This window comes from Xiphophorus hellerii, chromosome 16 (assembly GCF_003331165.1).
Source record: "Xiphophorus hellerii strain 12219 chromosome 16, Xiphophorus_hellerii-4.1, whole genome shotgun sequence".
NCBI classification, from domain to species: domain Eukaryota; kingdom Metazoa; phylum Chordata; class Actinopteri; order Cyprinodontiformes; family Poeciliidae; genus Xiphophorus; species Xiphophorus hellerii.
In genome coordinates this window covers 931,852-958,364 of record NC_045687.1, presented here as the reverse complement: position 1 = coordinate 958,364, position 26,513 = coordinate 931,852, and the positions used below count along the sequence as shown (strand labels likewise).

General features: G+C 41.6%; 2 protein-coding genes across 6 annotated transcripts; one reads left to right on the top strand and one right to left on the bottom strand.

Annotated features, from left to right (window-relative positions):
- The first annotated feature begins 4,694 nt into the window (after positions 1 to 4,694).
- Positions 4,695 to 7,906, top strand: rcvrna (recoverin a). The gene is made up of 4 exons (XM_032586398.1): positions 4,695 to 5,655; positions 6,647 to 7,148; positions 7,299 to 7,410; positions 7,495 to 7,906. The coding sequence occupies exons 2-4, from the start codon at positions 6,768 to 6,770 to the stop codon at positions 7,611 to 7,613; spliced, it is 612 nt and encodes a 203-aa protein (XP_032442289.1). The 5' UTR covers positions 4,695 to 5,655; positions 6,647 to 6,767; the 3' UTR covers positions 7,614 to 7,906.
- Positions 7,907 to 10,020: 2,114 nt separating this feature from the next.
- On the bottom strand, positions 10,021 to 25,663 carry gas7a (growth arrest-specific 7a). Of its 5 annotated transcripts, XM_032586384.1 has the most exons (11): positions 25,078 to 25,663; positions 24,446 to 24,508; positions 19,490 to 19,579; positions 17,894 to 18,009; positions 16,548 to 16,622; positions 15,982 to 16,060; positions 14,811 to 14,942; positions 13,740 to 13,863; positions 13,097 to 13,176; positions 12,794 to 12,892; positions 10,021 to 11,648 (listed from the first exon to the last, which is right to left on the bottom strand). In XM_032586384.1, exons 1-11 carry the CDS (start codon positions 25,093 to 25,095, stop codon positions 11,535 to 11,537), a joined length of 990 nt encoding a protein of 329 aa, XP_032442275.1. In that variant the 5' UTR covers positions 25,096 to 25,663; the 3' UTR covers positions 10,021 to 11,534. The 5 variants fall into 5 exon arrangements, with proteins under 5 accessions (XP_032442275.1, XP_032442278.1, XP_032442274.1 ...); XM_032586387.1 differs by lacking the exon at positions 24,446 to 24,508 and having other exon boundaries at positions 25,078 to 25,662; XM_032586383.1 differs by lacking the exon at positions 25,078 to 25,663 and having other exon boundaries at positions 24,446 to 25,061.
- Positions 25,664 to 26,513: the final 850 nt, after the last annotated feature.

Genomic DNA, 26,513 nt, shown 5'->3' with positions numbered 1-26,513 from the left:
AGAGCAATTACGTCATGTAAAAATATTCAAGGCTTTTATTTTGAAATTTTCAGTATGCTTCATTTCAAAGGGCCAAACTAATACCATGTGTAACAGTGCTTTGGATGAAAAAGTCAAATAAAATCAAAAACAGCAATTACCTGATGTAAAAATATTCAAGGCTTTTATTTTGAAATTTTCATCAAGCTTAATTTTAAATTGCCACACTAATCCCATGTGTAACAATTGCTGGGTTAAATCAGTTATATAAAGCTCAAAAGAGCAATTTTCTGATGTAAAAATATTCAAGGCTTTTATTTTGAAATTTTTGTTAAGCTTCATTTCAAAGGGCCAAACTAATACCATGTGTAACAGTGCTTTGGATGAAAAAGTCAAATAAAGCCAAAAAGAGCAATTACATGATGTAAAAATATTCAAGGCTTTTATTGTGAAATTTTTGTTAAGCTTCATTTTAAAGTTCAAAACTAATCCCATGTGTAACAGTTACTGAGTTAAATCAGTTATATACAGCCCATAGCAGCAAGTAGTTATAAAGGCCAGTTAAGTCCTGATCTGTTTCAACTGAGGGTTTCACTATAGTTAGAACTACAATGATGCGTATTTGTAGTCCAAATCAGCAGCCAATAGCCTCTTGAGTTCCGTTGCTATGTTAAATAAGTTTCACACCAAGGTGTGAAGTGTTAGTGAAAGAGCCTGAGAGCCTCAGAAAATCCTGTCGCATGACTTTGCTCTGAAGCACCGTGACAGAAAACCGTACGGTCTAGATAAATTTCGAAAACATTTTACCGGAGCAGACAGGCGTATCAATGTCAGGACCGATTTTGATACTAATCGTGCGATATTTGTGGGCGTGATGGCGATTTCAAAAATGATTTGGGCTGAAAAAGTTGTCTTCATCTCTCACTCTAAGCAGCCAGAGACGCACTCTAACTTTAGGAAAAATGAGAAACTTTGGGTCGCTTAGAGGCAAATTGTGGACAAACCGTAACTGGTATCGACGAGCCGTCTTCACTTTCGAAGAGATCACAGACGTATCTACAAAATGAAATTTGAATGGCATTTCTAGGTGAATTTGTGACGACACAGCAAATCCTCAAAAATAGGGTATTTCTAGGATTTTTCCCATTGAGTTATAATGGGGTTTTTTTCGTAGTTTTTTGCGAATTATGTCGCCACGTTAAGCCCAAATCCCACCAGAAGTAATAGCTCCAATGGCGTGAATTTTCTGCACGTTTTGATACCTCATTTGTAGGTGTGCACCCAGCGGTATGAGCCGCATTAACGGTTACGGAAGAAAAATAAAGAACTAGAAAATTTCGGAAGAAATTTAGCCGGGGCCTGCCAAGGCGCGCCCGTCGGGCATGGGCCCGGCGTCGTCACGCTACAAATCGGCGTCGACGCTAAAGAACGCCGCAACGTAATCAGTGGCACGCGGAGAATCGCAAGAACGTTAAGCGAGGCGGACGTGCACCATTCAGTATTATAAAGTAAGTATATCAGCTAAAATCAGCAGAAACGCTAATGTTAGCGTCATTGCTTTCATCAGTATGTGGGAAATCACTAGGATATTTTCTGTAATTGATTTACTCCATTCAGTATACTAAACATTGCTAAAAAGTAAAATAAATAGCTAATAGCTTATTGAAGCTAAAATGCTAACGCTTCAATAAGCGTTAGCATTTGAAGCGTTCATTAGCAGTGAACGTTTCATTAGCAGTTCATTAGCCTTCCTGCTAATGAACTGCAGGAAGGCAGTTCATTAGCATTTACCTAATGATTGTCACAAATATACATTTTCAATAACGCACACACACACAACATATCACAGTTTAAAAATATATATTGACCTTATGTTAAAGATTTCTACAAACGTTTTACAGGTAAAGTTTACAATGAACCAAAATTAGAACATTTAAAGAATACCATAAATTTAAGAATCTAATGTCTCTGCAATAAAAAGAAATTGCTATCTTTTTATTTTTAAACAACACCTCATATTGTTAAATAACTGATTTTATGTATTCAAGTTTTAAATATTACATTTGAGTTTGCATGGATGTAAAATTACTGCTCAGTTTAAAAATTACAGTATTTTTAAACTGAGCAGTTTAAAAATATGCTCAGTATTTTTAAACTGCTCAGCTAAACTACGCTCTTTAGCTTGTTAGCTTGTCGATGTTTCAGTTTTATTCGCTGGGAAAATTATTCTTTGTCTGCTTTGAAGATAAGCAGACAAATAATAAAAAACAAGTTTTGATATTAACTCTCAACTTCATTCACAAAACTTTTTCGTTATTTATTACGCAACGAACATGCATTTCACATAAGAACAAAACAATGAGGTGACGTTGCCTGTCCTTGAACACAACGCTGATCCATCTTCACCCTGTCACCAACTCACACACATCCTCATTGTGTTGTGTTCTGTAAATAAACACAAAACACAAGCAAAATCAATAAACTATATGCATATTCCAGTATACTGAGTTTTGGTTTTACATTCATTCTATTTAAATGTAGTTTGTTTGTGCTTACCAATGTTTTCTGGCCGGATGTCAGGCACCGTTTTCCCCTGGTCAGTTCGTCGATGTCTGGTTTTAGTTCTATTCTGTGGCAATCCGCAAAACGGCGTGTAGGTTTTCGTCAGTAATGCGCGATCTGTGCTTGGTCTTGTTTAAAGTCATTATTGAAAACATCTGTTCGCACAGATAGGTGCTTCCAAACGTGGACAAAACACGAGCTGCGTGGAGTCGAAGCTGTGGCATCAAATCAGGGGCAGTAGACGGTAAAAGTAAAAGTCCTCGATTGAAACATCACGGAACTTCGCTCTTTAGCTTCTTAGCTTGTCGATGTTTCAGTTTTATTCGCTGGGAAAATTAATAATCAGCTTGAGGTGACTCTGCTGCACTCTAGTGGCGAGAAGCCGTAATGTTGGTTGGTAAGAATCGGAAGGCATTATGGGATATGTAGTTTGTAGTCAATTCGTGCTCAAAACCTATTTTAAGTCAATCAATGGGGCTGTAAAACGGTGGTAGGGGGGAGAGGGCCACATAAAATGACGTAGCGGGCCACATGTGGCCCGCGGGCCTTGAGTTTGACACATGTGCAATAGAGGATCTATCTGCTGCTCATGCAAAACAGTCTATTTTAATCCCATGTGTAATAGTCATTGGGTTAAATCAGTTATATAATGCTGAAAACGCAAGTAGTTGATGTAAAAATATTCAAGGCTTTTATTTTGAAATTTTCAGTATGCTTCATTTCAAAGGGCCAAACTAATACCATGTGTAACAGTGCTTTGGATGAAAAAGTCAAATAAAGCCAAAAAGAGCAATTACATGATGTAAAAATATTCAAGGCTTTTATTTTGAAATTTTCATCAAGCTTAATTTTAAATTGCCACACTAATCACATGTGTAACAATTGCTGGGTTAAATCAGTTATATAAAGCTCAAAAGAGCAATTTTCTGATGTAAAAATATTCAAGGCTTTTATTGTGAAATTTTTGTTAAGCTTCATTTCAAAGGGCCAAACTAATACCATGTGTAACAGTGCTTTGGATGAAAAAGTCAAATAAAGCCAAAAAGAGCAATTACATGATGTAAAAATATTCAAGGCTTTTATTGTGAAATTTTTGTTAAGCTTCATTTTAAAGTTCAAAACTAATCCCATGTGTAACAGTTACTGAGTTAAATCAGTTATATACAGCCCATAACAGCAAGTAGTTCTAAAGGCCAGTTCAGTCCTGATCTGTTTCAACTGAGGGTTCCACTATAGATAGAACTACAATGATGCGTATTTGTAGTCCAAATCAGCAGCCAATAGCCTCTTGAGTTCCGTTGCTATGTTAAATAAGTTTCACACCAAGGTGTGAAGTGTTAGTGAAAGAGCCTGAGAGCCTCAGAAAATCCTGTCGCATGACTTTGCTCTGAAGCACCGTGACAGAAAACCGTACAGTCTAGATAAATTTCGAAAACATTTTACCGGAGCAGACAGGCGTATCAATGTCAGGACCGATTTTGATACTAATCGTGCGATATTTGTGGCCGTGATGGCGATTTCAAAAATGATTTGGGTTGAAAAAGTTGTCTTGATCTCTCACTCTAATCACTGAGAGAAGCACTCTAACTTTAGGAAAAATGAGAAACTTTGGGTCGCTTAGAGGCAAATTGTGGACAAACCGTAACTGGTATCGACGAGCCGTCTTCACTTTGGAAGAGATCACAGACGTATCTACAAAATGAAATTTGAATGGCATTTCTAGGTGAATTTGTGACGACACAGAAAATCCTCAAAAATAGGGTATTTCCAGGATTTTTCCCATTGACTTATAATGGGGTTTTTTTCGCAGTTTTTTGCGAATTATGTCGCCACGTTAAGCCCAAATCCCACCAAAAATAATAGCTCCAATGGCGTGAATTTTCTGCACGTTTTGATACCTCATTTGTAGGTGTGCACCCAGCGGTATGAGCCGCATTAACGGTTACGGAAGAATAAAGAATATTAAAGAGACGCTTCTCTCCGACAATAGTAATAGGTTCCTGCCATTGCTTTGCATGGCAGGCCCCAATTATAAAGAGACACTTTGTTGGGTGTAGAGTAATAGGTTCCTGCCATTGCTTTGCATGGCAGGCCCCAAAGAGACACTTTGTTGGGTGTAGAGTAATAGGTTCCTGCCATTGCTTTGCATGGCAGGCCCCAATAAAGATTAAAATAATCTTTATTTGCTTTACAGTAACTGATCCTGATGAGATAATCAGTTTTATGCAGCAGACATGAAGTTCAATCTCAGAAATCAGAAAATTAACAACGATACTCAGCTACACATTCCTTCGGACCGGAGTTTATTCATTTTAAAAATTGCACAGCATTTATGTTAATATTTGCAGTTGTACAATATTTTACCCTTTATTCTGTTCTTTTATTTTATTATCTCTTTGTGCGACTCGACAGGCTGCGATCGCCTGTCTGTCAACTGAACTGAACTGAACCGAACTGAACCGACCCGAACCGAACTGACTCGAACCGAACCGAACCTAACTCTCAGGTACATGGTCAGCATGTTTGCTTGTCTTTCCTTTTTTTAATTTAAACTCCAGGAGGTTCTGGCTCTAATTCCACACTATAGAACAAAAGTGTGAATAATTATTAGTGATGAAATAAATAAAGAGTTGGATGCTTCAGGCCGTCAGTTTATTCTGATGGAATAAAAGATTCATTTATTTTAGGGATTTGACAAGGCTTTAAAAATGCTTCCAATAAGGCTGGAGGCATTATGAGCAGAATATTGATAAACTGGGTCATATCATTTAATAAATAGCCCTGAATGTTCCTTCTTCATGTTTTCCTCTGTAAATCATTTGAGACTTTATTCCAAATCTTTCAGTCTGACCGTAATCTCTCATCCTCCTCCACAATTCTTTAATGTTCTTCGGTTTTCTTGGTTCTTTAATTGCCTCCACTTGCTGCGGTTTTGGTGCCGCTGCAGCAGATGGCTTTGCAATCTGGCCCCAGATTATTACAATGGAGACGTGGATAATCTCATCACATTGTGGGCGAGCGGCGGACGCCGAGCGGGGCTGCAGGCCGACCTCGGCTGCTTTGGGTCAGAACCTCTCTGCTCCGCTGACATCCTGCCCCAGGATCAAACTGCAGGTCCGACTCAGAAAACCATCTCACCTCCCAGCAGCACAGAAACATTTGGTTCCTTAACATTTGGTTTTCTAAGCATGCGTCTTTATTTCACCCGGCTGTGGCTAATTTCAGGATCAGATGTAAAGTTTAGATGATGAACCAGTTTCAGGAATGAGAAGAGACAAAAAAGAAAAGCAACATTTTCCTTTATCTGCAAGAAAACAAATACAACCAAATACATAACGAGTCAAAAAATGCAAAAAAAAGACAACGACATTTTATACAGGGAAATAAAATAACTTTTAGTTTCTCCTGACAACGTATTTTGATGAATCATAAAGATGAGTAATCATAAAATACTCAGATTGAATTTAATCGTTTATTATTTTTATTCCTTGTGCTTCTGAAGCTAAATATTTCTGAGCAACTTTCTGACTGCAGATATTATTTTCTGGAGTTATTGAAGCTCCTTATTAAAGCAGACTGTGACTATATTCTATAAGGAGTTATGAAATGAAACATCCCCTGGCAGATTGCTCCTTTTAGACCCAAATCACCGGAAAAAAACCCCAAAACTACAAAAACAAAAAGCAGAAGAAACGGCAGCAACTGAACAAGCAGGCGGGTCGAAGTAACAGAGGAAAAAGATTTTTCTGAGACAAAATCTGCAGTTTTTGACTTGCAGACAACTTTATGATTATTGATTTTCAAAATAAAACAAGAAATTAAGAAAATAAAATACATAAACATTCAAGATAATGGGACCAGATTCAAACCAGAAAAACAATAAAAAAGGAAATGTGAGTTTAAATTTAAAACATAAGACTATAAATAAAATGTTAAAGCAGAATTAACTTTTCAAATTGAAAATAAATTCAGAATAATGTTTTAATTATAAAGTATATATGTATATATATATCTGGATTTGTCAGGTTTGTTTGACTCGTACTGCGGTGTGAATGTGTCTCCCAGTGAAGGTGTCATAACGCTGTGACGTGTTTATCCTCTTTAGGACAGCTGTCTGGATTTAGATAGTGATGACCATAATCTCATTTGGCAGCCAAGCAGAGAAACTCTGAGCTCTGCACACGTTTAGCCCTCAAACGCAGGAAAGGAGGAAGATCTGCAGCAGGATGGGGAACACCAAGAGCAGCGCCTTGTCCAAGGAGCTCCTGGAGGAACTCAAGTCCAACACCAAGTACTCCGAGGCGGAGCTGTGCGCCTGGTACCAGTCCTTCCTGAAGGAGTGTCCTGGCGGGAAGATCACCAAGGAGCAGTTCGAAGGGATCTACGCCAGCTTCTTCCCGGGCGCCGACCCCACAGCGTACGCTCGCCACGTTTTCAGGAGCTTCGACACCAACGCAGACGGCACCCTGGACTTTAAGGAGTACATCGTCGCTCTGCACCTCACCTCTGGAGGAAAGACTCTGCAGAAGCTGGAGTGGGCCTTCGCCTTGTACGACGTGGACGGCAATGGAACCATCAGCAAGAACGAGATCCAAGAGATCGTTAGGGTACTGAGGTCGCTTATTGTCTCAGTTCAACCATTGAAGCTGTGGGTCAACTTGTATCTGAGAGGCTGAAAATAGCAACTATCTCCTGATCTTTTTAAGGTGAAAGTTCAGATTAACTGATTGAAAACGTCCTGTGGTTTTCTCCTGCAGTCGATATTCAACATGATCCCAGCAGACGACCAGACGAAACTCCCCGAAGACGAAAACACTCCAGAGAAGAGAGCTGAAAAAATCTGGGCATTTTTCGGAAAGAAGGAAAACGGTACACTTCATTAAATCATTTCACTCTGCAGCAGCTTTTAGCGTTAGAAAATCATCTGAGACAGACATGTTGTTTCCTTTGCAGATAAAATCACGGAGGGCGAATTCATCCAGGGAGTGATGGACAACAAGGACATCCTGCGCTTGATACAATACGACGAACCTCAGAGAATCAAAGACAAGCTGAAAGAAAAGAAGCAATAATTCAGGAGTTAACGTTGTGATTTAAGACTGTTAATAATCTATTTTTGTTTACCTTTTTAATTTGCCTGTTTGAGCTACGTCTCTTCTTCTGTGAACTCTGTTCTGGTTACCAGCTAAACCAATGAATTAATCACCTGGTGATAGTAACCAAGCCTGCAGCTTCAGATTAGCTAACGGGTAATTAAAACGGGGCAGCCTTTAAATCCTGTTAGAGCTTTTATATGAAAACTTGTACAAACTTGGCAGTTTGTGATGTTATTAAAAGTGATTATCTTTGTGTATTTGATATCTCACCCAGTTTAGCTTGTCTGCCCGCCATAATGCCTCCAGCCAATTATTGTTAGCGATCGGAGAGCTGCGTGTTTTTTTCACACTTTGGTTCATTCATTAGCCTAATTGTGAAAAAGTCAGAACTAGAGCTACTTATGTGGGGAATTAGGCTCAGGTTAACAGTCCGCCTGCATCAACCAATCCTATTAAAAGCTGAAGGTCAGTTGAGACACTCATGTATTAGCATGTGTGCTAAGAGTCCAGGCAGGATAATAGGGGCTTGACACGGGAACAATACTTTGCTTGCATATGTATAATTTATACCTATTTCTAACGGCACAATTCATTTCTGTCTGAGAAATTTATTTATTAATTAATTTATTTGCAATTTATCTGATAGAAAGAAGTTAGAAAAAAATATTAGCAGAAATCTGTTTACAGCAATAATTAATGTTCTAAAAATGTTTGCCTTTGAGTGTCAGAAATACATTTTCAGCCATTTGGATCTATGGAGAATGTTGCAGTTTTTGCTCAGATTTGAATTTGAACAAAAACAACTTTCTCAGGCTCCGCCCCCTCCCACTCTGCTGAGCTGTAGTAACCATGGCAACTGTAAACTTGCTACTTTTTTAAGCAGCGGTTCTGATTGGTTGTTCATTTATTGTTGAGTCAAGCAAAGTAAAGTTTGAGAGTTTATCTTTTGGAAATAAAAACCATATACAACGCAGAGAGTTGCGCCGTACTTGGATGCTTTTGAATTTATTTCAGTCAAGAAAGGCAGCAAAACGCAGGTCAGGGATCACAGCTAAGCGTATTTAGCTCCAAACTGGAAATACTTGTGTCAGACTCTAAAACTCTTAGAACAGCCGATTTTAAAAGCTCAAATATATCCTGATATGCATTAGTACGTGAAGTGGAAACACACAAAAAGAGACTCATATCTACAGATTTCCTTAAAGTGTAACTAACCCCGCTGTGAAAGCTTAGCTTCAGTAACAATTATAAAAATATTACAGCAAAGTGGGCGGAGTCAATAGACCCTTTGAGCATGACGTCACGCTTTCCAGAACTCCGCCATGACAGTTGTCAAAATTATGTGCTCCTTTAAAGCTGGTATAAAAGCAGACATCTTTGACTCAACGCCATTTTTATTTAGCTGATTTCAGTTTAAAATGGTCACAGGATGTCGCGGTCAGCTACACAAACAAACGTGTCATTTTATTTTCTAACGTTTAATGAGGAAGGAAATGGATGGCACCTGTTAATCACAGTGACTGTTAGCCCTCGGTGTAACCGCGGATTCGCAGCGAATATTTTTTACAAGGTAAGAAGACAAACGTTCATATACTTTATAAGTCAGTATGATTAAAATATCAAATATTAGGAGAAGGTACATCTATCCATTGTGGAGACGATGCCGCACCGCCATGTGTGGTTTGAATTCAGGCAAAGTTAGTCATTTGACCAAGACGTCAGGAGGGAGGAAGTACCGTAAGCTAGCCGTTAGCTGTTAGCAACTTTTGAAACTCCCGCCACCTATGAGCCCCAACCAGGTGAGTTACATTCACAGACAAATTACTTCGACTCGAACAAGCAGGAGCCATGAATAAACTGGCAAAAACAACTTTTCAGTCGCTCGATTCAATAGTCCCGTCCGTCACTTCCGGCGTCCGTCATGGCGCCTCGAATGATTAAGTGACGTAGTTGCAAAGGGTCAGTCGACCATGAGGGGCGTGGCCAGGTGTGAGGACGACCGGGGCTGTTCAGGACGTAAGAAGCCGTTTGCTAACTCATAAACTGTGTTACAATATTTATCAAAAAACAACTAATGACAAACCTATTGAACTGCATTTCAAAAATAATTTCTGATTTCCATTGGTTAATTTTAAGTTATTATTTCTGTCTTTCAGGTTATTTCCAACAGTTTTCTCCATGTTTGTATCCAGATATTTCTAGTACAGTATGTAACGTCAATAACACAGGACACAATAAAGTTATGGTTGGCTACAAATGAGATGTACTGCACCTGTTGTCCTGGCAAAAAGCATCTAATTTCATTTTTAAATTCATCTTCCCACTGATGGAACATTTCTACAATCCTGTCTTCCCTGTAGCGTTACGTAATGACACTGCACCGTTTAATTTTCAGAGAAGAGATTTATTTTGTACACTGCATTCCTCGGTTCACGATCGGGACAGAGGTCACGTATGATCAAAACATTCTGAAAACACTGGATTTAATGTAAACAGTCACCACACAGGCCAGTTAGGTCAACCGTTACGTCATCATCAAACTCCTATCAGGAACATTTAGTTGGAACGCAACAACATTTAGTGCACAACACTGACGCACGACGATGAAACCTCTACAACAAATACACTGCCGAAGCCTGAACATGTAGCCAGGTGGGATGAAAACAGGATCGTTTTCCTCTTCTTCACAAAACTAAGAATAAAAATTTATACTTAAAACATTAGTTTACATTTATCTTTCATCAAAATATTTTTAGTGCCTTGCAGTTGAATTAAATGAGCAAATAAACCGAAGACATAGAGACCAGAGGAAATGTGAAGACGACACAGAGAAATGCACACGGAAACACTGACTCGTCATGCAGACGGGGATCTGATGGGCTTCGTCTGGCTTGGTGCTGCAACTGGATCCACCCAATCTAGAAATGCATAATTGAATCATCTGTTGATCAGCACACAAATTGATCAATTTAGCTTTCTGCTGCTGAACACCACCGTACAAATATTCCCTGCACATTTACCAAAAATAAACAACGTTGTACTGTAGAGTGGAAACACCTCGGCTGCCTGAACATCTGCAGATCTGTCAAAACGTTTCACAGCAAAATACATCTAACCAGTATCTACAAATGTACACTGATGCAGAGAATATATCAAGAACATTCCAGGTATAGAAACTGAGAGGCACTAAAAGGTGTTTCGTGTAACTTGGACCACCTTTTCCTGCAGACTGGATCCCAATCGGACCCGGGCCTGAATTTGATGTTGGGAGTTGAATTTCCGTTCCAAACGCTGGACGCTGTGAACATGTGAGGAGGCTGAATATTAATGCTGAACGTTTCTGTTGTAGAAAAATTAAATTAAAAACACACATCACCTTGTGCAAATTCAATGGGCAACATCAAAACCACCATCATGAGCGCATGGAGGGTTAAACATGCATTTCCACCGAAATGAACCAGGAAGAAATATGAAAATATATTCATCATCATACCTCATTCAGTTTCAGAATCTGTATCTAAAATAAAGTTAACGTCCACAATAAGACTGTAGCTTTCTTTTCTTTTTGGTTAGCACAAAATGGAAACAAGTTGATTGAAGCTAAATTTAAGATTTTAAAGAACATAGATTATTTTCATATATATATAATTTACAACAGGTAAACAGCAGAGTAATCTATATGGCATTCAGTAAGCTAATGCTTTAATGACGGCTGAGGTTTAGGAGGAACATGCTGGTTCTTTGATCCGTTTGTTTTCCAGGACTGCGTTCGATCTTCCCTCGTCGTGATTAATGTCAGAGCTCAGCAGGCTGCACATGCACCGTCCGCCGACCGGGCCGCTCTCAGACTTCCCGGGACCCGGTGACACTGAGAGCAGGTATCCGGGTCTGGGCCGCCTAAATGTCCAGATCCACAGGCCGAACCTCGCCGGTTTTGTTCTCTTTCACCCACAGCTCCCTGTCTTTGGCTGGATCCATGCTCTGCAGCAGCTGGTCCACCGGCTCCACCGTCTGGAAACAAAACAGCCGTCATGCAGCTTCCTGACAGCTCAGCCTGAACCCAGTGGAGTGACGAACAGAAACTACCACGGCCTTATTACTGGGAGGAATATCCTCCAGACTCTTGGATGGACTTTGCCCAGCCATCCTTTCAGGACCTGTTCCATTTCTCCTTCCACTCAACTTTCCACTGGCAGCTGATTTGTGTGCATTGCTATGATTCTAAACAATAAAAATCCTTTTATAATCTCATTGTTTAGATTTATGCTTAGATATAAACCAGAGACCAACATATTCGATGCTTATTGATGATTCTGATGTCGCTCATAAAAATCTAAAGTTTGTTTCTGGTTTATAAATTGTTGACTGTATGATGTCTTTTATGACTTTTTATTTTTGTGTTTCTATGAGGTAAAACACTTTGAACTACTTTATTACTGAAACGTGCTATAAAAATAAACCTGATTATCTGATTGATAATCATCAAAACTAACAGAAATAAAACTTAGATTTTTTTCACTTCAAATTTAATCTATAATATTCATAAGTTTACTTTTTGAATTGAATCTCAGTAGAGATCTACTGAGGAGTTCCAGATCGTCAAAACAAAAAGTCGTTTTTAAAAATGACTTCATGATTTAGGGAAAAAAATATCCAAAGAAATGATGTGAAAAAGTCACTTAAGTAGAACCTGACTGACAACATGAAGTAGGCTTGATTTTTTTAAATAAGTGAAATCATTTGATTCTGAATAAATCTTGACCCTAAGAAAAATTCAGACATTTTTTTTGTTATGAAAACTGAATGGATGTAAAAAATTAAAAAAAATCATCTTCCTGACTGATTTCTCACAGATAAGATTGATTTATTTTTGAACATTAATTAAATTTAATGTCGCTGCAACCGACTCTGACTTTCCAAAGAGGTTCATCTGAGGGTTCATGACTCTATAAATTATCAATATTTGATGAACAGATTTTAAGCAAATTGACCAAATTTCTACAAACTAATCTAAACATTTCTAATGTTCAGGTACAGAATGAAGAGCAGAAAACAGAAACCTGAAAGTATTTGTTACAAATAAGCTTAAATCAGGAAATAAAAATGTCAAAAACAATAAAAAATGTGTCTAAAATGGAAGTAGGAAAAGGACGCACGCTCTGGTTGAACATGTCTGTTTCGTGCCGCAGGGTGGTGTACTGACGCAGGTGCTGCTGAACCCATTCGACCCGCTCCACCTCCAGCTTCTCCAGCTCCTGCAGGGGAAACGACCCGATCAGAACCACCGAGAAGAAACGGCTGAACATTCACAAAATGACCGAGCATGACATCGTTTCCTCTCAGTAACCATGGAAACGACTTAATCAGTGACTCGAGGTTTCACTCACATTAATGAGTGAAGATTAGATGTTTGTAATGAAAACATGAGAAATGTTTTGAACCAGGAAGTGACACATTACCATGCTGGTTGTGACCATTTCCTCAAACCACTTGGACTGAGTCTGATTGTAGAGATCCAGACATCGCATCAGATCATCTCCTGTCAACGATTAGACACAAATAAAACCTCAGATTTAATAACTACTAAGTTGTTTGTATCTATAAACTGTTTCCCTTTTGTCTGTAATGCCGGTAATAACCACCAGGGGGCATCAAGAAATCACTTCTCAAAAGTGCTGCAGAGCCAGTTAAATTTAACATAAAGTCAACTTTCTACCATTTTTATTGAAAGATTGAATTAAAACATCAGAGCAACTCAGTAAAACATGTGATCATTTCTCTGTCCTCCATTAAATCTGTTGCGAAAACAAGACCAAAGGAGTCGTTTTAGTCTTTCTAAATAAAAAAGGATCTTTTTTTTTTTTTTTTTTGATTTATTTAAATTTTACATATTACTCCAAACTAGCTTTACACTAAATTTCTGACAATCAGGTCAAAGAGGCAGACACTGAAAACAAACGTTACTGATGTTAAGTTCAGGTCAATTCACCGCCACAGGTACAGGCAGATATTTCTGATGAAAATATCAAACCATGAAGGGATTCATTTCCTTTACAACAACAGATTGATTCAGAAATTGACGAACAACTTTTGACCTCTGACCTGCTTGTGTGGATTTCCGTCTCGCCTTTTTAATGTCCTCCTCTGTCTTATTGCTGAGTTTGACCTCTAGCTGCTGCGTCTTCACCTCCAGATCCTTCTGCCGGTCTGCCAGGGCTTTACGAGCCTGTAACACACACACACACACACACACACTCCAGTAGATGAACTCTCAGCTAACAGCTCTGCAGACCCCACACATGCTGGACACAAACTGCTTAGACTTTTATCTTCCAGCCGGCGCTACAGAGACACTTTCTTCTCCTAGGCTGTGTCTCGGAAAAATACTCAACTACGGTTCTAACGATTAATCAGATTAATCATGAATAAATGATTAGTGAAATAAACGTCAACTACTTCAGTAATCAATTAATCGTTAATTGGAGTATTGAGACTCAAAAGAAGTCAGAGCTCTAATTAAGCCAAAACTGATAAAAAATATGAACATTTTTGCCTAACCTTCCTTGTCTGTAAATATTTTCCAGTTTTAGCTTCACCTGGTTTAAACACTGTAAATAAAATGTTTCTTTCTAAGCGCCTTTTGCATCCAGTTATTAATAAGTGAATCTAGGTAATAATAACAGCTCTACTCTGTATTGCTGTCAGTCCAGTGTGAAGGTCTGATCTTCTTGAAGTTAGAAAGATTTTTAAGCTGCAGATGATCCAGTTTTGACTAAAAGAATAAAGTTACTGCATTTTAGGTAACAGAATGTTTTTATTTAAAAAAGGAACCAAATTATTTGTTCATTTGCATCTTTTGATGTATTTCTAATTTTGTACACTAGACTGACATCAGGCATATTTGCACTAATTCAACCTCAAATATAAAACAAATATACATATTTCACAGTTATTTCTGCAGATTTCCATAAACCTTCAGAAAACTCAGTGAACCTGCCAGACATGAAGCTTGTTTTTCTCCTGCTGGTTGAAATAACAGGAGGCCATGCGGCTGCCGCCCACCACAACATGCCGTGAAAATACCAGGAGAAAAGCAGAAGCAGCTTCCATTCATGAGCTGAATCAGCAGGTGGGAGGAAGACGCAGCGAGCCGACTCTCTGCCTCCTGGTTACCTTTTCCACGCCGGCGAAGCGGCTGGCCAGCTGCTTCCTCAGGTCGGCGATGTGGTGGTCGTACTTCTTCAGGTCCTTCTTGAAGTTGTCGCCTCTGAACGTCAGCAACGGTTTCTCTACCTCCGTGTGCAGCTGCAAAAACAGAGAATGTATTAATATGAGCTTTCTGCCTTATTAGAAATGGAGTCCAAGTCTGATTCTGAATAAACCTCCAATGCATATTAGAAATGACTCCTCAGATTAGTAATGAAATCACAATAAAACTGATTTATTGTTGCACATTTAAATAGTTTATTGTTGCATTCCAGTCTTTTAAAACCAGCTATAAACCTGATTTGATGAGTAATTTAATTCCTGGTTCCTCTATAAATGAGTAAAATCATTTTAAAGCTTTAAACTTTTGTCACTCTTTGCTAATGAGGATTAATTTTGTTTTTTGCATGATACGCCCCAAAATTGCAGAAAAGTTAAGTTATAGTTTACAATTAAATGTTTAACAGTTTGGAGTCAGAATAAATATATCTAAGGCCGTTTTTAGTCCGGTAGACCAGTATCTGGTAGAGTTCGACCCAAACTCCACCATCTGCTCCACCTCCAGCTGCTGTGGTTCTGAGTCAAACCAACCTGTTCCCCTCCTGGCCTGTGGGGGCGCTGCACCAAGAATCACTGAAGGAAACGACACAAAACCCTCTGAAGACGTTGAGAGCAACTTCCTTCTTCACCAGATGGAAACAAAGTGATTTTAGCGGTTGGAGGATTTCTCTTTAGTCTTTGGCTAAAGACCAGGAGCCATTTCTGCTGCTAGCGCTAGGCCAGTGCTTCTCAATTCCAGTCCTCAGGCCCCCCTGCTCTGCATGTTTTAGCTGTACCCCTATTTCAGAACAGCTGATCCAAATGATTGCATTACCTGTTCTGCAGCCATCAAGTACTGCAGAAGCCTGTTAATCACTCATAGATTCAATCCAGGTGTGTGGCAGCAGGGAAACACCTAAAACATGCAGGGAGGGGGGCCTGAGGACCGGAATTGAGAAGCACTGCGCTAGGCTAGCATATTAGTGTTGGTTGTATTTACCCAGAATGCCCTGAAGGACTGTCCGGCAGGACTGTGCTGTAGTCCACTTTTTAATTTCTTTATTTAATCTGAATAATCTGAGTGGATGCAGGAAATGACCTTATTGGAGAACTTGAGATGAACTTCAGCTTCATCATGGAGGCTCTTCTTCAGCTGAGTCCAGGCCTCTCCCAGAGTCCTGAGGAAACATCCGCATCATGGATGGAGTATTCATGGAATATTACAGTAAAACTCAACAACTTTACAATTAAATACTAAACTAAAACTCAACAACACTCTACTCTGACATATTTTAAAAAATAATTTAACAATAACAATGCTGTAGGTGTTCATCCATCCGGTTTTATTATTTTGTGTGTAGCCGAGTGGAAAAGCATGGCTTCATGATGACCACCAGAGGGAGCTGCGTGTAGATGAGCACTGAGCTTAACAGGTGGGCAGCGAGCAACGTATTAGCATCGCTCTCTGTGTTAGCATTGCTCTCTGTGTTAGCATCGCTAGCTGTGTTAGCATCGCTCTCTGTGTTAGCATCGCTCTCTGTGTTAGCATTGCTAGCTGTGTTAGCATCGCTCTCTGCGTTAGCATCGCTCGCAGCATTAGCATTGTTAGCTGTGTTAGCATCGCTCTCTGCGTTAGCGCTGCTCTCTGTTTGGTCTCCCACTCACCCTTCCTCCTGCGCTGCCAGCGGACTCAGCGACAGCTTGGACAGGTTTTTGGCGTATTCTTCCTCAATCTTTATCCTGACACAGACATGAAGATGTCAGCTGACTGGACAAGAAAAACCTTCAAGACAATTTAAAAAGCAGAAGATAATGAAGCTTGTTGTGAGTTTTACAGAGCGGCTGTTTCTGTTCTCATGTTTCTGCCCTTTACCTTCACATTTACACCTGAATGACTCGGCCTCCTGCTCTTTCCCAGGCGCTGAAGGTCAGGAAGGGAAATTAGCTTGAAGGAGTCTTAACAAACACTGGCTTCCAGCTTCCAGCTTTTAGCTTTTAGCTTCCAGCTTTTAGCTTCCAGCTTCCAGCTTTTAGCTTTTAGCTTCCAGCTTCCAGCTTTTAGCTTTTAGCTTCCAGCTTTTAGCTTCCAGCTTCCAGCTTTTAGCTTCCAGCTTTTAGCTTTTAGCTTTTAGCTTCCAGCTTTTAGCTTCCAGCTTTTAGCTTCCAGCTTCCAGCTTTTAGCTTCCAGCTTTTAGCTTCCAGCTTCCAGCTTTTAGCTTCCAGCTTCCAGCTTTTAGCTTTTAGCTTCCAGTTTCCAGCTTCCAGTTTCCAGCATGCTCAGTGTCATTTTCCACCCCAAAGAGCAGAAAGTGGAAAAAAGGCCCCTTCCAACGGCTTGGATTTTTTCATTTTATCAAGTTAAAATGAAAAGTTCACTGCATTTTACTGGAGTTTATGTAAAATCATAGATGGATTTTAAATGTCAGCTTTCAAATGTCTGTTTGCATTCAGCCCCAGGTTCTCTGATGCCCTTAAATAAAATCCTGCCTGTTACTTTAAGGCAGATCAGGGATGAAATGTTGGAGAAGTTTAACTCAAAGTTCAGTTCTGAAACAAAAACCCAAGCAGTGAAATATCTGATCCATAATCTAGCAGCAGGAATACAACCTGAAACCTGCGAGACCTGAGCTGCACTTTAACAAAACCAAAACACAAAATTAGAGAAGCAAAAGGCGTCTTATAGATATACTAACTGCAAAAAGATTTAACATAAACATCCAGATTTGCCAAATTAATCTGAAATGTGAGATTACAGATGATAACAGATTAAGATTAACTCCCCATCACTATGATATTCTGCAAAGAATGAGAATATTTTCCAAAATTATATCTTTTCCTCTGCTTCGCAACTATTCTGTATTCTGAGTTGGTTTATCACATAAAATTAAACATGTGAGCTGCTGGTTCTGACCTGATCCAATGTTTCAGGGGTTTTTATTAAACTCTGTATTCATTAAAACGTCTCTGTTCCGCTGAGGGAACATTTCTGTGCCTCATGAATTCAGCTCTACCTCTCGTGGATGAACTCAGCCATCTCCTTCTGCAGCTGTTTCCCCTTCAGCTGCTTCTGCAGCAGAACCTCGAAGCCCGTGACGTGGGCGGCCCCCTGCGGGTCCTTCCTGTCGGCCTGCGGACAGAGCAGAGCACCTGCTGCATGAGCGGAGCGGCGGCCCGCGGAGCATCACGGGATTGGTCACAGGTGAGTCAGAAACGACGAGGAGCTGTGATTCATTCTGACTGAGAGGCTGCGCGTCGGCGTTCACACGTCGGCCGCTGAGGGCCGCTGAGGGCCGCGCTCTCATGTCAAACGTGTTTGGATGGCCAACATGTGGCAGCCATGTTGCTTTCAGTGACAGCGCGCGTGGCGTCAGGTCAGCGAACGGACAGGAAGTCATCAGGAGGAGGAAACGCCGCGTTTCAATCAGAGATCTGATTTATTAAAGGTTAAAACAGTAAAATCAGATGAAAACTGTTTACATGCAGAAACCGTGAATATAATCCACTTTAATCTGCATTAGGCTACAGAAATTCTTTCAAACAAAAACTGTTAATGGTTGTGAAATTTAATTTTTGAGATAAAATGTGTTTTGTTGGAGAAGAAAAAAAGACATTTGCAGCAAATTGATATCAGTTTCAGGCTGAGCGGTTCCAGCAGTGAGTCACGTCATGGATTAGCTGATCTGTGGAGAATCAATCCACTCAGCTGGATTATCGGCTCCTCATCTCTTAACCCAAACACGACGATATGAGGGCTTATGCCTCCAATAATAATCTGTTAAAAAATAACAGCAACTTCTACAAACAAGTTATTTTAATACAAAGCAACAGAGTGAGTAAGATTTTTATGATTGCTTTTAGGATATTAGACTTTTTCTCAGGAGACACATGGATTTTCTGTCAGATTTAGCTCTAAACTTTGACTAGGCCGTAGAAAATGTTTAATTTTCCGCTGCATTTTGTTGTTGATTCAGATCTTCAGTAGATTTCTGAAGGTTTTAGTTTGAAACTAAATGATAACTCCAGAGCATGATGCTGCCACTAAACATGAAAGACGTCAGTGGAAACCTGACTGGGAAGATGCAGCGATGAATTATTTTATGTTTTTTATTTTTATGATGTAACCATTTCTGTTACAGAAAAAAACTAAAGTGTAAAATTGGCAGAGGATAAAAAATAATTTCTCCTGCTGCCTTTGTAAAATAATCATTAAATAAATTATTATGTTATTACAGTTCAGTTCTGATGTTGACATTTATTTTTATGTTTTATTAGTTTCACTTTTCTTCTTTTTTACATATTACCAGTCTCTCCTCTGGTTATAGATGATAAAATCTGAGCTTATTGTTGATCCTGTGGTGAAGATGTGATGATCTCTAAGCAGCTCGATGCTCATATTTACTGGAGTTAAAACCTCCAGTTTTAACTGGGAGCTGTGGGTGTGAATCAGGCCATCAGCTGCTGCTGTGATGTTCACACACACAGAGCTGAAGTTAAGTGGAGAAACGCTAAATTAGGCAGAAATGGAGCGAAGCAGCTGCTGCGGCTCAGTTTTCAGCTGACTTCCTTCCAGGTTTCTATATCGGGAACGGCCTGGACCAGAAACTCACCCAGAAATAATCGCAGTAGCTCCATTCGTTGGGCTTGAGGAGCTGCTGCTCCGGACCTTCTCCTGGCAGCGGGAACGTCACACAGTTTATCTGCAACCACACAAGCAAACATCAGGCTGGACACAGACTCCTGAAGGTCACGCTGCTCAGGAGCCAAAGGTCACAATGAGAGTGATGACCTGAGGGAGCCACAGAAACGTTTCTGCAGAGTCCGCCTGAGTCCAGCTTCCTCGCTCTGCAGCATCTTCAGTTATTCTTGCAGCTGCAATTATGTAATGCTGCCATCTGGGATCCTCCTTCCCCCCGCAACATCCCCAACCCGGCATGTCAGGCTGGGGCATGCAGACGGGACACTTCACCCACAAACACGCAGAAACTCCCTGATTCACCGTGTTTACAGCCAATACTCTGCCGCACCGCGCTGCTGGAGCTGCTGCTGCTTCAGCTGCTGCTGCTGCTGCTGCTGCTGCTGCTTCAGCTGCTGCTGCTGCTGCTGCTTCAGCTGTAGCTGCTTCAGCTGTAGCTGCTGCTTCAGCTGCTGCGCCACCTAGAGACAAACTCAGCCCAGCTGCTTTCATCTTCTGCTCACATCTCAGATTAAATCTCAACAGGGATTTTTTCAAACAGAGTTCTGTGTTTACTGAAACGCTAATATTGGAAAGCTGGAGAGATGGCTTACTTAAAAAGCAAAACATTCCCACTGAGGGCATCAGAGAGGAAGCAAAGCTGATTTAAAAGCAGCAGAAGCAACAAAAAATCTGAGATAATTTCGATTTGAATGCGTCTCGTCTACATGTCCTCCCAGCTCAGCAGGAAATCTTCACTGAGCTCCTCAGACATCAGATCATCATCAACTGAACTCATGCAGAGAACATTTATTATCCACAGGACCACAGTGGAGGTTCTAGAGAGGCCTAGTCAAAGCCCAGATCTCAATCTCAAAGAGTCTGTGAGAAGACGTGAAAAGATAAAGTCAGGTCAGAAATATCCCCTTTAAACCAGAAACCAACCCACACAACTAAACTATTTCATTTATCAGATAAACTTTGTTGTTTTTAGAATCAACTTTTAATTTTACCTTATAAAATAAATAGTAAATAAAAAAGCTGAAAATGTTTTGTTCTGGTGGAAACCGTTTGAAACGTGAATCAGGAAGTTTGTGTCAGATCTCTGGAAGCTAAAACACTCAGAGTTTACTTTACAAACAGCAGATAATTTATGGTATTTAAAGCTGCAGGTTTTCTCCACCACTCAGTAAAACCCTCAGACGTTTCTGAGGTGCTTCTGCTGCCATCGATGTTAAAAGTGTCGTCATTTTGTAGATTTATTATAATCTCATCAGCAGAAGCGCTGGTGAAACTGGCCTCAGCCATCCGTCCACGTCTCTCCTCTCTGCTCTGAGAACCAGCAGCTGATCTGTTAACAGCATCTGCTGTTTGTCATAATGAGGGAAGCGTTAATGCTGCTTTGTGCAGAACATTAAACTTCGTTAGATATGAGCTAATTAGCGCTCCTCCTTGCTGCAGGTAAACAGTAAAGGATGATTAGGTACTAATGTTTGTTTGGTTTCCAGCAGCTGTATTACAGGATCTTTGGTTCTGATCTCTGCAGCTTTTTCACAGATGAAGGAAAGATTCACAAACACAGCAGAGATCATCCGGCCTGTTATGTAAGTGTTGATATAAAGAGGAAACACGCAGAGCTGCGATCTGAAGCAGCGGCGGAGTGATGTACCGACCGGGCGCCTTGTTCATTTTCTGCCTCAGAGATCACACTGATTGTCATGGCTCCAGATTTTCTATTACACCGCCTCAGCATCCATCAGCAGCGCTGCTTCCCACACTGAGCCGCTCATCTGCCTAACTTGTTCCTTTATGGCCCGTTATTGTGGCGCTGTGGGGGGCTGGGATTAAATATTAATCCAGATTACCTTTGTGACCCAGCGTGTAACAGATCCGCCCAAAAACTCTGGATGCTGCTGCAGCTTTTCATGTTTGAGCAAAGCAGCTTTGTTTGGCCAGTGGGAACATTTTGTCTTCACTCAGCGTTTCTGAGCTGTGCGCCTCAGGTGAGCGAAGCTGCTGCTTCTTACATGTTTCACTTCTGCTTCATTTGCTGAATAGAGAAGAAAATCATGACAGAGTCGTGAAGGAAATGGCCCGTGAGAAATGTAAAAGACGACGTGTTGGCAGCCATTTCTGAGCAGGAATTTCAGCAGACGAGGTTCAGGAAACTCTGCTACTGTTGCTAAGCAACAAATTACTTTGTGGTAAAATATCCCCTCCCCTCCTCCACAAATGTACCTTCAGTAACAAAGCAACTAAACTGCAAACGGGATGGTTTCTGGTTTCAGTACTGAGACTGGCACACTGTTGATGAGGCAAAACATTACGACCACTGACAGGAAGGAAGGACTCAGATTATGTCCTCTCAGTGACGCCTGGAACAGCAAGTGAACATTTTGTCCTCCATGTGGATGAGTTGAAGGCAGGAACAACCGGCAGCGCACGGATTCAACTGGGTCTCACCGAGTCCAAAGCCGAGGGATTTTCTCTGGTCTGTCTGTGAAGAGTCCAAGAAATGAACCCAGATGAACCAGATGCTCAGGTTGGGTCCGTCTCCTCTGTGTTCCTCACAGTATCTCAGAAATCTGTCGCTGGATTTGTTCCTTCGGTTCTGTCGTAATTGATAGAAAGTTTAATATCTGAAGGTTTAACTATAGAATTATAAATTTTCCAACTCCTTTGTTCTCGTTACGGATTGAAAATGGTGGCTGATGATGTTGACTGAGGCATAAATCCAACAGGAAATCACCGAATCCAGTCTGGCGCCAGTCAGTTTTCCCATCTCGTTCCGTCCCCGAGGTGGTTCTAAAAAATGTTGAGGAACCACACTGGATCCCAAACGAAGACTGATCTGCCAGTGGAAGAGCTGCTAAAAGCCGCCATGGTGAAGGAGGTGTTGAGTCTTTGACTGAGGAAAGTTTTAGCAAACACCAGAATCTGCTGCTAACGTCACGGATCCAGGCAGACCAGAACTCCTTCAGCGATCTGGATGCATCAGCTCACTGCATAATTTACTGCACACAAACGCTGAAGCAGTTTGGTTATGGTGTGAACGTGATCTGACCTTGATCCGGATCCAGACAGCTGCCAAGTCTCACCAACAAGATGTCCACTGATTTATGTTGGAGCAAACAAACGAGTTAATGATGATTTAAAGACGGTTCTTCAGAACCATTACTCCTCACTCAGATAAGTTTTGGGAACCAAAGGGAAACATCTGACCAGCAGAGACTGAATCTTCTTTTTCTGTGTGGAAAGAAACTGAACCACCTGAAAAAAGTGAACAAACTCAACAACAGATTCCTACCAATGTGAGAAAACACCCTGAGACTGTTTGGTACCAACCAGGAGGAGACTGCAGCCTCTCCGGTCGTCATGGTTGGTTAGCAGCTGTTTCTACAGCTAATGTCACCTTTAGATTGTTAAAGTGTTTCTGAATGTACCTACACTGAGTTCAAGCCAAGAGCCTGGCATGAAGGACGGACATGGGGACAAACTGGTCCTGTACGGTGGAGGAGTCAGGATGCTGTGGGCTCAGTTTTTCTCCTTGAAACACAAAAACATGATGAGCTTTGATACTAAACACAAAATGTTTCATTTCAGTCCCAGAAACAAATTGTGAAGAAATCCTGTGGATTGAGAGGAAGAGCCAGGAATCTGGACGAAGAGGAATATGAGTCGACCTGTCAGATTATAGGAGGCGTGTTGTAAGAAAGAAGAGCCAAGAACTGATGATTTGGTGAGGAAACTCTGGATTGTCCCCAACTCAGTAAATATAGTTACTTATTAACGGTTTCATCGTTGTTAGGTGTTGAAGGTACAGGACGTTCTACTAACAACGTGGTTCTTCTGTTTAATTTGAATACAGATTTTAATCCTCAGTCCATCCTCAGCTCACACTGACAGATCCTCATTACTTCCTTCCAGTTTTCGCCTCTGCCTTTTTTCCCAGAATGCATCAACAGGTTGAGCCGAACGCCGACGGTGGTGAAAGCTGAAGCTCCGTCAGACGATTCGCACGCTGAAGGTGAAAACAAGGTTGCAGAGCAGCCGCTTCCCTCTGATGTGTGAAGAATCCTGCACGGGTCCATTTCGCCATCCGTCATGGATGTGTGCGTCTCCATGACGACTGGCTGGGTTGTGCAATGACAGTTTCTCTGTGGTGAACAGAAAGAAACCTCTGGAGATTGACTCGTTATCACCTGTTTTCCACCAGATGAGGACGGACGGGTCTGGATCAGACCGGCCCAAACGCCGTGGCGTCTCCATCCTTCTCCTTTTGTTGTTTTCCGTCTGAACACCCGATAATCAGTGCTTTTGCCTTTGTCACCATGGAAACTGGACTTGCTGCATCCCTCGCAGGTCTGGGGGATTTTTTTCTTTCACAATGCCCGTCCACAGTGGTCAGCCGAACATAAGGCAGAACCCACACCTCACCCTCCCACCGATCCCCATTACAGGCTGGGAGGTTACATAACCTGCTGCTCTGTCTGAAGGTCTGGAGACAAACAGAACCTCTCAGAAACCAGTCCGGCTCTGGAGCCTCTGGGCTTCCAGCCTCACCTGCACTGGTTTTATCTGAAGCCCTTCACTGGACAAACGAACGAAACCCAGAAGGGAGAAACAGTCAGAGATCAGTTTACCTGACAGGCACTAAAAATACCACCAGCTTCTGCAGCAGCTTTTTGTTCCTCGACTAAAAACATGGATGAGGGTCTTCAGGGTTTAAATTCACATTTGATCACCTTTCAATCAGTCAAACACAAATTAAATGACGGGGAACCCCAGATCTGTGCTGCTCCTTAAAGGCTCATCATGGGATGTCAACAGATGAGAGGAAAATGAAACCAGAGCAGGAGATAGGGGCTCGGTTCGGGTCTGGAGTACTCACTGTGATCTTGGTCTCTTTGACCTCGGTGATCTGCCTCTTGGCCGGCGACACGGAGCCGGGGGGCTGCGGGGCGAGACAGGACGGATCATCAAAACTCTCCTCTGTGTCAAAGCTGGCTTCCATCATCATCCCGCTCACCTCCTCCTGCTGCTGCTGCTCTGCTCTGCTCTGCTCTGGGAAAGCCTCGCTCCGCTCTTTCCCTCCACACACACACACACACACACACCGAGGCTGCCTTCCAGTCTCACACGCTGCAGCGCGACTGGAGAGGAGCGGAGTCGTGTTGTGGGGAGGGGGAGAGGGATGCTGAGGAGGAGGAGGGCTGCAGAGGGAATGTGACGAAGTCTAGCCTCTGGTTAAGCTGCTGTCACTAAAGTTTAAGGGAAGGAAAATCTCCCCCAGCGCCCAGATCTCCAGCACCTTGCCTCTGCCACGCGCCGCCCCTTATGGAAGTAGAGACCACTGAGCTGCAGGTGCTGGAGAAAAGGATCTTTGTAGCGCTGGTGACTGGGGCTGGGTGTGTTTGAGCTCCTGAAGGGTTAAACGTGACGCTGGAAGACGTAATGTGCTTTTCCTTTCCTGCACTGACCTAACATCCTGACCCAAACACAGAGGAGCGAGCGACGCCTCACCTTTGCCATGCAAAACATGGCGGCCGGCCGCTCCTACCGCCACATGCCCAGAATGTCCGCCGATCCGACTTCCCGCCTTTCCCAACGTGAAATCTGACTTCGGTCGTCCTGTTTACCGGCAGACTCTGCCATGTGGAGCCTAAACCTCAGCCGCCCGACTGTCCGTCCATCGATTCTCCTGCTTGTGACGGCACGGCGTGGCCTCAGCGCGGGGGGAGTCGGTCACGAGGGTTGGCATGAATCGGTGTTGGCCCGGGTTCCTGTGAGCAGCGGGAGCGGCCCTGCTCAGAGCGGCTGCTGAGATCCGAAAGGCTTTTCAAAGACGAGCTGCTCTGATGATTTATGCTGAAGGTTGGAAACGTTGAGCAGTGTTAATGAAATAAATCCTAATTTTCTCGACTTCCTCTCCACCAGGAGTAAATACAAATAAAAGTCTTTCTGAAGAGCCTGGAGCGAGACGCTAAGATCTTCTCAGGATTTTATTTTGCAGGCATCCCTTCGTATCATGCAGTGCAGACGACTTGGTTCCCCAGGAAGTTAACCTGATGCTGATGAGGGAAATGACTCAAACTGGTGCACCTTGTAGGAAGACATTTATATTCTGAAGGTAAAATAAAATGTTTGGTTTTCTTCCACCTTACAAATGAAGTTCAGACCGTAAATCTGCAGAATCCTAAACCTAAAGCATTCTGTGAACATAACCTACATTCATTTTTTACACAGTTTTCTTTATTGATGAATAACATCGATGAGACGCATCATAACTGATGATGCTCCAGACAAACTGACGTTACCTGTTTACAGGATGCAGGGTTGTTGGTGCTCTCCAGGGATCTGCTGGCCTTTGTGCTGCTGCTGCATCTGCTGGCTAAAAAAACCAAACATAGATTATTTATGAATGTAAGGCTCAGATATGTGACCGCTCACTCAAATCAAACCGTGAGCGGCCGTTCAGGCTTCACCACAACATTTCTCCTTTGTGTTTAAATTGATGCACTCAGCAATTATAGTAACTATTAGATGGTTATTAGAGCTGTGACTTTAATACATTAATTTCAATTATTTAATCAAATTAATCTGTAGGAGTTATAAAGCTTTAACATAATCAATCACTTCTTTACCTACAAAAGTCCTGAGCTGGAACCTTTGTTGCATGTTTCTGGTATGGCCATAAATCTGACGCACAAGCTACATCCGCTAACAACGAAGCAGCTTCTCTCTGGTCCCGATCAGATCGATTCTGCTTCTAAACGATCTGGTTGGATGCTGGAAATGACTATTGTTGTGTTGAAGATAGTTAAAATGAGTTTAACTATCGGTGAAGCTATGCTAGCCTAAAATAGCATCTCAAAGCTAAACAAGTAGCAGCTAATGCTAATGTTGGCGTCCACCGTCCAGATTTCTAAAGAAACTACATGAATGATCAGAACTTCCTG